Source organism: Oncorhynchus mykiss, chromosome 8 (genome assembly GCF_057628025.1).
Source record: "Oncorhynchus mykiss isolate SJ-2025 chromosome 8, ASM5762802v1, whole genome shotgun sequence".
Taxonomy (NCBI): Eukaryota; Metazoa; Chordata; class Actinopteri; order Salmoniformes; family Salmonidae; genus Oncorhynchus; species Oncorhynchus mykiss.
This window is the reverse complement of record NC_143029.1, coordinates 75,992,176-76,003,128: the sequence shown is the minus strand read 5'-3', so window position 1 is coordinate 76,003,128 and position 10,953 is coordinate 75,992,176. Positions and strand designations below refer to the sequence as shown.

At 41.2% G+C, this 10,953-nt stretch overlaps 1 protein-coding gene across 2 annotated transcripts; it reads left to right on the top strand.

Moving 5' to 3' along the window:
- The first annotated feature begins 6,555 nt into the window (after positions 1-6,555).
- Positions 6,556-10,692, top strand: LOC110530555 (uncharacterized). 2 transcript variants are annotated; one of them, XM_021613736.3, is made up of 4 exons: positions 6,556-7,006; positions 7,106-7,227; positions 7,386-7,500; positions 7,718-10,692. In XM_021613736.3, exons 1-4 carry the CDS (start codon positions 6,793-6,795, stop codon positions 8,827-8,829), a joined length of 1,563 nt encoding a protein of 520 aa, XP_021469411.3. In that variant the 5' UTR covers positions 6,556-6,792; the 3' UTR covers positions 8,830-10,692. The 2 variants fall into 2 exon arrangements, with proteins under 2 accessions (XP_021469411.3, XP_021469412.2); XM_021613737.3 differs by having other exon boundaries at positions 6,901-7,019.
- Positions 10,693-10,953: the final 261 nt, after the last annotated feature.

The following is a 10,953-nucleotide window of genomic DNA, read 5'->3' as shown; positions in this document are numbered from 1 at the left end:
GGCGGAGATAATGGAGTGAGCAGGAAGTCAACAAATTTTTAGTGATTTCGTACTTCATCGCTTGTGTGTACCTGTGTAGAGTCAAGGTAGGAACAGTCTTACATCTCACCTTACTCTTTCTTATGTATTGTTCTTACATCAGTCATCCCGAAACTCGAAAGGTGTAACAGTGACCATGTGTTAAGGGTGGAATGTTAAGGGTCAGCGGGATGGAGAGGTGGGGTCAGGCTCAGAGGCTTCATGTTCTACGACAGGCCTGCAGGCACAATGATGTGCAATTCAATTGACTTCCACTGTAGTGAGATGGCTGCAAGAGGCAGGGAGGAGAGGGCCTCAGAACAGCCAGAGCTGTGGTTTGGGGTGTCGGGGTGTCCATCAGCATACTCATACACATTTTGATACATATTGTGTAAACAAATAATGTGTACACACATTGTTATATGAATAATTTATTAACGGCACTGTAATTTGTGTCCTGTCTCCAGAGTTGGTTGTGTGTGGAGATTCCAAGGGAAATATGTGGTTCAAGCAGCCACCAAACATCAACTCCTGGAGCAGCAAGAAACCTGTAAGAGCTCTCCCTTTTCCTCTGATGAAACTGATGTCTTTTTTCGATGATGATGAATATTATTTTGGATTGATTTTTCCCTAGGCACAGGATCAGTGTACTGTGACTCGTCAACAGCACGATGGTGATCTCGAAGTCCCATGACAGAACTGTCAAAATGTGGGACAGAAACACCAAGAAACAGGTGGATGTTATTCTAACTCGTAAATGTTCACACACTCAAATAATTTCTCAAAGAATGGATGAATAGTCACAGCAATATACTGTTTATGTTTGTATGCTTACACTATCTGCATCTCTGTACAGGCAGTGGTGGAAAAAGTACTCTATTGTCATACTTGAGTAAAAGTAAAGATACCTTTAATATAAAATGACTAGTCAAAGTGAAAGTCACCCAATGAAATACAACTTGAGAAGTCTAAAAGTATTTGGTTTTAAATATACTTAATTATCAAAAGTAAATGGAATTGCTCAAATGTACTTAAGTATCAAAAGTATAAACCATTTCAAATGTCTTATATTAAACAAACCAGATGGCAACATTCTATTTTATTTATTTATTGGCGGAGAGCCAGGAGAACACTCCAACAGTCAGACATAATTTACAAACAAAGCATTTGTTTTTAGTGAGTCCGCCAGATCAGAGGCAGTAGGGATGACCAGGGATGATCGCTTGATAAGTTGTGAAATGGACCATTTTCCTGTCAAAATGTAACGAGTACATTTGGGTGTCTGGGAAAATGTATTGAGTAAAAAGTACATTATTTTCTTTAGGAATGTAGTGAAGTAATAGTTGGCAAAAAAATAGAAATAGTAAAGTACAGATACCCCAAAAACCTTAAGTAGTACTTTAAAGTATTTTTACATAAGTACTTTGTGTGTGTGCTTACACTATTTCTCTGTGCTACTGTACGGGTGGGTTGGTTTGTGTGTGCGGGTCCTGTTCTGGTCTTGGAGGTGAACCCACACTGCTCCAGTGAACTGGTGTGTAGCGATGCACTGGGTGAGCTCTACTTCCTCTCCTGGAGAGAATAACCACCCAGTGTACACACAGTCATTGTATACACACACTGCTGTATACACACACACAGCCCTAATTAACTTACTCTCTCACAGATATATCAGTACTGCTGTACTGTTATGCATATTCTCTCATGCAGCTCAATCAACACCACCTGTTATCTTCTACACACGATCTAATATGCATACTCTTTATCTAATACCTCTACTTACACTACCGTTCAAAAGTTTGGGGTCACTTAGAAATGTTCTTGCCTAGAAGGCCAGCATCCCGGAGTCGCCTCTTCACTGTTGACGTTGAGACTGGTGTTTTGCTGGTACTATTTAATGAAGCTGCCAGTTGACTTGTGAGGCGTCTATTTCTCAAACTAGACACTCTAATGCACATATGTCAGAGTCAAGGCCCGCGGGCCACATCCGGCCCGCAAGAAGGTTTTTTACGGCCCCTGGGATGATCTTGATTTATTATTAGAACCGGCCCGCAGCAAGCCGGCAGCCCGCAGATCTTTTACACGCACCAATACTACATTTCCCACAATGCAAAGGTGACGCACCGAGCAGTAGGCTGCTTCATTTCAATATTTATTGGCACAGCAGTCGTCAGCATCACAGTAAAATTAACTTTCAGATACCCATCAAAAATGGCAAAACGGAAGGTGGATACTGAGAACCGGGGGTTTCAAACAAGGTGGGAGTCGGAGTATATGTTCACGAAGGTAGCTGGAAAACCTGTGTGTCTTCTGTGTGGAGAAAGTGTGGCGGTACTGAAAGAGTATAATCTGAGACGACATTATGAAACGAAACACGCGGACAAAAACAAGAATATGGACATGGAACAAAGGCTACAAAAGGCAGAGGAATTAAAACGAGGCCTCAAATCTCGACAGGCTCTGTTCAAAAAAGCCAAATCACAAGGCCAGGCTGCTGTCAAGGCCAGTTTTATTTTGGCAGAAGAGATCGCTAAATCAGCCCGGCCATTTACGGAGGGGGATTTCATCAAAAACTGCATGATTAAAGTTTGTGACGAAGTTTGCCCAGAAAAAAGGCAACTCTTTTTAAATGTGAGTCTGAGCAGAAACACCATTGCCGAGAGAGTAGACCAGTTGTCCATCAATCTAAAAGAGCAGCTTGTGAAAAAGGGAAAAGATTTTATTGCATATTCCTTGGCTGTGGATGAGAGCACCGACATTTCTGACATTGCCCAGTTGTCAATTTTCATCCGCGGAGTGGACTCCAACCTAAGCGTGACAGAGGAGTTTTTGGCTTTACGTCCTATGCATGGCACAACTACGGGGCATGATTTGTATGAAGAGGTGTCAAGATGTGTAAATGAGATGGAGCTGCCTTGGGAAAAACTCGTGGGTTTGACAACCGACGGAGCACCTGCGATGTGTGGACACAGGAGCGGACTGGTGGCGAAGATACGGGAAAAGATGCAAGAGGAAAACGCGACAGGTGAGCTGACAGCTTATCATTGTATCATACACCAGGAAGCGTTGTGCGGTAAAGCCTTGAAAATGGAGCATGTAATGAGCATCATCACGCGCACAGTTAACTTTATCAGAGCCAAAGGTTTGAATCACCGCCAGTTCAAGGCATTTCTGACGGAGTTAGAAACGGAGCATGGTGATTTGCCTTATCACACAGAGGTGCGATGGCTAAGCCAGGGAAAGGTGCTTCAAAGATGTTTCGAGCTTCGTGAGGAGATTTGTCTGTTCTTGGACAGCAAAGGGAAAGACACAACACAACTCCGAGACGAAATGTTTCTGTGTGAAATGGCTTTTCTGTGTGACATTACGAGTCATCTGAATGCAATAAACTTGCAGCTGCAGGGTCGGGATCGTGTCATCTCTGATATGTACAGTACAGTGAAGGCATTTAAAACCAAACTGACTCTGTGGGAGACGCAGATGCGGAAAGAAAATTTGAGCCACTTTCCCAGCTGCCAGACCATGAAAGAGAAGCTCTCTACCAGTGCGTTCCCGAGCACACAGTTGGCTGATAAAATAGGTATGCTTGCCGCTGACTTTCGACGCCGATTTGCTGACTTTGAAGCACAAAAAAGCAGGTTGGAACTGCTCGGTAACCCATTTGCTGTTGACGTGGAAAGCTCACCACCAAACCTCCAAATGGAGTTGATTGACCTCCAATGCAATGATGCACTGAGGGCAAAATATGCGGCAGTGGGTGCTGCGGAGTTCGCCCGTTTCCTCCCCGGCACAATGCCCCAGCTGCGCATCCAGGCTGCTCAAACGTTGTCTATGTTTGGCAGCACATACCTGTGTGAACAACTGTTTTCTTTGATGAACCTGAACAAAACATCACACAGAAGTCGACTTACTGCTGAACACCTCCACTCAATTCTGAGGATTTCTTCAGCTCAGAGCCTTACCCCGAACATTGATGAACTTGTGGAAAAGATGGGACACCACCAAGTATCACCCTCAACCTCAAACAAGTGAACATTACTGTGCAATCACATATTTAGAGTTTTTACTCAGTTCAAGTTTAAAAGTTAAAATTTAATATTTGTTTTCACTGCATGTTACTTCTCCTTAAACAAAGTGTTGTTTTTGATTAATAGATTTTTGCACTTTATTTTTTTGTATTTCAATCCAATTATATTTTAAAAATATTTCAGTTGAGTGGATGATAGAAAATTGCTATTATTGTTTTTTCTTTGAAGTAAATTTAGCCCACTTTTGCTAAAATAGAAAATATAGTCTACTGATGGTGCCTTGAATACCGGTTTCTTTCATTTAATGTTCATGTTATGGGGATATTTATATAAAGGAAATGTGTCTTTTGTGTCTGTTGAAAATTAAAGATTACTGACAGAGCCATAAGAAAATATTGCTTTATTTATCTGATCATATTGTAATATATTTGTTAGGTTTTCAGTAGGTTCAATTAGGTTCACTAGACTATATGCGTCATTTAAAAATTTTTCAATGAACATTCGAACAGTCCGGCCCTCGTCTTGTAGCTGATTTTTTTATTTGGCCCTCCGTCCATTTGACTTTGACACCCCTGCTCTAATGTACTTGTCCTCTTGCTCAGTTGTGCACCGGGGCCTCCCACTCCTCTTTCTATTCTGGTTAGGGCCAGTTTGCGCTGTTCTGTGAAGATAGTAGTACACAGCGTTGTACGAGATCTTCTATTTCTTGGCAATTAATCACATGGAATAGCCTTCATTAATAGCCTTCATTCAAATAATAGACTGATGAGTTTGAGAAAAAAGTTATTTGTTTCTGGCCGTTTTGAGCCTGTAATCAAACCCACAAATGCTGATGCTCCAGATACTCAACTGGTCTAAAGAAGGCTGTTTTTATTGCTTCTTTAATTAGCACAACAGTTTTCAGCTGTGCTAACATAATTGCTAAAGGGTTTTCTAAAAATCAGTTAGCCTTTTAAAGCTGCCACCCCCGTGCTTCACGGTTGGGATGGGGTTCTTCGGCTTGCAAGCCTCCCCCTTTTTCCGCCAAAGATAACGATGGTCATTATGGCCAAACAGTTCAATTTTTGTTTCATCAGACCAGAGGACATTTCTCCAAAAAGTACAATCTTTGTACCCATGTGCAGTTGCAAACCGTAGTCTGGATTTTTTTTATGGCGGCTTCTTCCTTGCTGAGCAGCCTTTCAGGTTATGTCGATATAGGACTCGTTTTACTGTGGAGATAGATATTTTTGTACCTGTTTTCTCCAGCATCTTCACAAGGTCCTTTGCGGCTGTTCTGGGATTGATTTGCACTTTCCGCACCAAAGTACGTTCATATCTAGGAGACAGAACGCGTCTCCTTCCTGAGCGGTATGACGGCTGCCTGGTCCCATGGTGTTTATACTTGCGTACTATTTTTTTGTACAGATGAACGTGGTACCTTCAGGCGTTTGGAAATTGCTCCCAAGGATGAACCAGACTTGTGGAGGTTTACATTTTTTTTTCTGAGGTCTTGGCTGATTTCTTTTGATTTTCCCATGATGTCAAGCAAAGAGGTGCTGAGTTGGAAGGTAGGCTTTGACTCAAATTATGTCAATTAGCCTATCAGTGGCTTAGAAAGACATTACATCATTTTCTGGAATTTTCCAAGCTGTTTAAAGGCACAGTCGACTTAGTGTATGTAAACTTCTGTTCCACTGGAATTGTGAAACCATTGTTTGCGTCGTGCACTAAGTAGATGTCCTAACCGACTTGCCAAAACTATAGTTAGTTAACAAGAAATTTGTGGAGTGGTTGAAAAACGAGTTTTAATGACTCCAACCTAAGTGTATGTAAACTTCCGACTTCAACTGTATGTACATGCCTTTAAAAACCTAAGAGAAGGACCTCAATGTAAATCAGCTATAATGCATGTAGTATGCAATAGTTACTTGAAATATATAAATGAAGTTTCATTTTAAGTTCACATTAAACAAGTTTTTTTGTCCTTTGTTCCCCAGCTGTGTCAAACATGTTATTTCTCTTTTCTCTCCTTTAATAAATACCATACCACATTTTCAGAATGGTTTCATTAGGTTGTGTGGATGAGAACGGAGATGACAATATTTGATAATATATATAATATAATGTAATTTGTATGAATGGTTGAAAAGTGTTTTTGTATTTTACCACAATGCGTTGTGCATTATAAATGCAAATAGCCTTGGCTGCATTTATAATCATGTCTGCCACTGCACTCTCCCCAACATGTAGCCATATCTATTTAACTAAAAAAATACGTTTTACTATCTGAATTCTTTGTCGTATTTTTTTGTAAATAGATATGTCTGCTCTACGTGCAGACAAGAATACACCTAGCCCAAACCGCTGCATGATGGCGGTACTTTTCCCTTTACGTCGTTTGTAACATGACACACGACGTAAAATAAATAATACCGCCATCCAGTGGCCGGTTGGGCCTGAATACACCCTGGTACTTTGCCAGTGTCAAACTATACCACATTTGAAGGGCTGTTGCAGTCTCATATTTACGGTAATACCTTATGAGTTGAACGGAAGTGCGATTACATACGAATATCCCACTTCCAACATTGCTGCTATTTATCAACAACATTGTTTGCGCGACTCGTTCTCTTCTTACACATACCAAATTGGGCCATTTGCCATAGTGTTAGAACTATAAATAAACGGATTGTTTCTTACACACTGGCTAGTTAGAGAATTGTATTCTATTTACTTAATCACAGAGAATCCTGGGTTGGACAAGATGGCCAGCTGCAATTTTCAGGCGCAGTTGGTATCCATTCTTGAGGTATTGGCTAAAGCAGCTGTAGCAGAAATAAGCAATCGTGTAGATGATAGCTGTGCTGTTATACGTTTGGAAATGACCCAAAGCCAGCGTGATATTGATGTACTGAAAAAGAAGTGTCAAATGATGGAGAGCGAGCTGAAGAAGACACGAGGACGAGTCAGGAGAAAAGGTAGTACTTCACGGTAATTTGATTGCATCTTGAACAAATGAATAAAAACACAAACGTGTGAATAATCCTAATAATTGACTGAATACAATTATTTTCCAGGTTTTTACCCCATGTTATCAGAGAGATCTTCATATCCAGTCAAGATTATTTTGAACAAGCAGAGGAGTAACTCACAGTGGGGAGAAGACAATATGGCAGTTGAAGAGGACTCTCATCTCCATGTGTGATACATCACCTTTTAGAGTTATAGAGACCTGACCCTTTGGATCAATTCTGTTATTGGAATATCAGGAGAATTTACCGCTTTCGTGTGATTCATGAGTATAAAAGTGTTAGATATGGTGTGCGCCCAGAGTAATAACCTCAGTCCCTGTTACAGCCTACAGATGTGGAGCAGAGAGTGGAGACTGAACCCATACTGATCAAAGATGAGGAGACAGCAGAGGACGTGTGGAAGACTGACCCTCAGGAAGAGCTCAGGATCACTGGAGAGGGTGGGTGTGACCATAAGGGGCACTGCTCTGTCTGTCTATGGAAGAATGTGTGAGGGTGGTGGTATGCACGTTCCAAATTGCTACATTGCTGTCGGGTGTTTTATGTTCTGGCATATGGCGTGCATGTACGCACACAGTCCGTTCAAATGCAGTTGTATTTTGCAACTGTTAAGGGTCTTTTATAATGTTTAATTTATGTTGATCCCTAAATCTTTAGAGTCTGGTTCCAAGCCTGGGAAACCACCATCCTTTGAGCAACGGCACTGTGATGAGGACTTCATCACACAACCCAATATATCTCCCAGAGACTCCGTGGAACATTACACCAATTCTGATCGTCCAGAGGAACCAGGAACACCCCGGCTCTCATCTACAGAGGTGTTCAGCACAGAGCAGCACCGGCCAGACGAGGACTCACTAAACCTAGTGATGGTGAAAGATGAGAAAGAGGAGGAGCTGGATCAGACCACAACCCTGGCAGGACCTGACCAGTTTGTCATGGATGACAATGATGGGCAGCTGTGGACCTCTGTGGGTCCAGGCAGAAACACTGACCCTGATGGCCACCCAGATTTCTCCTTTCATTCCACAGAAGAGTACTCTCAGAATATCTCAATTTTCCCATCTCATAGTGGGCTGCCATCCATTCCTACGATGACCAATGAAGTGGGGCCACCGCTTCACTCTTCTATATGGAAACCACATGCTAATATGTTCAGTGCATCAAAACACATTAAAAGACATATCAGGACATCGGCTGATGAGACTAGACAACAGATGCCAGAGGGACAGAGTAGCGAGACGCTGAACTCAAATAATGTAGGTAATAGTTTAGCTCTACAGTCAAGGCAGCATCAATACAGGGCTTCAGAAGCAACAGTGAGATTGAGTGAGTGCATGACAGGGTCAAACATGGCCACCACCTCCACCTTCTCAGAATACAGCCTGAGTCGCAGTAGTTTTAACATGGTGAAGAGAATGAGGACTCAGTGGAGGTCAGGCGGCACCACCGAGAGGCGTTTCAGCTGCACCTTTTGTGGGAAGAGCTTCCAGCGTCTCTGCCAGCTCAAAGTACACCTCCGGAGTCACACCGGAGAGAAACCGTACACCTGCGATCAGTGTGGCAGGAGTTTTACCCAGCAGTGCAACCTGATCAGACATGCTATGGTTCACAGCGGGGAGAAGCCCTACGAGTGCACACAGTGTGGGAAGTGCTTCACCCGGCGCTCCAAAATGACATCACATCAGAGAACTCACATAGGAGAGAGTCCAGTGTCTCAATATGTGATACCTGCATACCCTGGGGATCCATACACAAGTTTAATGTAGTCTCAGAAGAAATAGGAACATAATTTCAGTTTTTCTGTAACTCTTTCTACATGGAAATGTGGTGCAGAAGGTATTTTGACAAGCTTTTCCTCCAAATTGATTTGTGCTTTTCTTGTTTGATTGTTGAAGGCTTGATTTTGAAAGTCAATCCGTCTTTTAGATCAATAATACGAATACATGAGACCTATATGTAGAGCTTTTCAATGACCCAAAATTGCTTTACAATTGTTGAAAAAAATTATCACAAGACGGCACCAGACTTAACAGCAGGAGAAACAAAGAGAAGGGGCTTAAAGTAAGGACAAGAGTGTGTGTAGGTGCTTTTTTTCAATTAGATTTGCTCAACTCCTGCGTTTCTTCCTAGTCCTCTCTCGCCTCCTTTGGAAAAAAGGTCAAAATAATGGAGGAGAGGGGGTGAGGAGAGTGATGTGGACGAAAATGTGCTTTTATGGAATGAGATGGTCCTTATCCATCAGGCAAAGGACGTTTACCGGGGTGGATCCCAAAATAAATGTGTAAAGCGATGAAAAAAATGTAAGTTAGTTTTGCAATACATTTTATACATAAAAGGTTAAGTAGCATATTGTTTTTAAATGTGTGCATGCTTTTCTCTGACGACAATACAACAGCTGATTCAAAGGGTGTGTGGAAGAAATGGTAAAACTCTTCTGTGCTAGGATACACTTGTGCTTCCTCGTCAAAAGGGGGGCTATCAAGAAGGGGGAGACGTCTTAGTTTGCCTAATAACAAATAGAGTAAGTACCACAGTATGAGTCATAATACCCATAAAACCTAGCGGTCAAACTAACATGGTTTCTATTGTTATTCCACCATAAATTGTTCCCATTGGGGATTTTAGAAACACTTCAAATAAGTGCTGTGTTTCATGTAGGCTTACCCTGACATGACATTTTGATAACCATGTAAATATCTCTAAGTATTTACCCCCCCCCAAAATGTAATGCTAATTAGCTGCTAATGTGGCTATCATAAGAACTACAAATGCCATGAGGATCTAGACGAGACTGTCGAGGCAAAGGTAATAATCTCTGGATTAACTATCTGTTAGCTAAATGTAGTAATGAATAAACTCGCAAAATGTTTTTCAATTGACAGTTCCGTGAACTGTCTTGTGCAAGTTGTAAATTGACACAATACCTGTTAGCAAAGGCGTCAGAGATGACACGCAGGAGCTTGCAGGGATTAGTTTTGCATAATGCCTACGTTGACGCTAATTAGCATTTTCGAATCTGAGTAAATAGAGTCTAATATATTGATTAAAGTTACCTTGTCCGAGAGATTTACATGGTTATCAAAACGTTAAGATAATCCATCCACCTGACAGGGTTAGGGTTAGGTAGCATATCAAGAAGCTGATTAAACAGCATGATCATTACAGAGGTGCACTTTGTGCTGGGAACAAAAAAAAGGCCACTCTGAAATATGCAGTTTTGTCATACAACACAATGCCACAAATATCTCAAGTTTTGAGGCAGCGTGCAATTGGCATGCTGACTGCAGAAATGTCTACCAGAGCTGTTTCCAGATAATTTAATATGAATTTCTCTACCATAAGCAGCCTCCAAAGTCTCAATACATGGTACCCGCATACCCTGGGTATCCACACACAAGTTTAATGTCGTCTCAGAACAGATGGAACAAAGTTAATAATTTGATAATTTTTTGGATAACATTTTCTATGGGAAAAGTTGGTACATAAGGTATTTTGAGACATTTTGACTAGATTTTCCTCCGAATTCATTTGTGAAATGTTTTTCATGTTTGACTGTTAAGGGCTCCTCATTTTTATTTTATTTCAATAACCAATTTAAAAATTTTAAAAAATTCTCATTTACAATGTGACTCCAAAATGACACAATACATTATTTACTATGAATTTATATTGGGCACAACATAATCCGAAACACAACCAAAACAAACTGCAAATGCATCCAACAAGTTTGTAGAGTCACAAGCTTGATGTAGTCATTGTGTGGTAGGAATATGGGACCAAATACTAAACATTTGACTAAATGTAATACACTACAGTTGAAGTCAGAAGTTTACATACACCTTAGCCAAATACATTTAACCTCAGTTTTTCACAATTCCTGACATTTAATC

What these genes read in the sequence shown, in the direction of transcription:
- LOC110530555 (XM_021613736.3), top strand. Translation starts at nt 6,793, where the DNA reads ATGGCCAGCTGCAATTTTCAGGCGCAGTTGGTATCCATTCTTGAGGTA. An exon ending in AGGACGAGTCAGGAGAAAAG is followed by an intron (nt 7,007 to 7,105) that starts GTAGTACTTCAC and finishes ATTATTTTCCAG; the next exon opens with GTTTTTACCCCATGTTATCA. An exon ending in AAGAGGACTCTCATCTCCAT is followed by an intron (nt 7,228 to 7,385) that starts GTGTGATACATC and finishes TCCCTGTTACAG; the next exon opens with CCTACAGATGTGGAGCAGAG.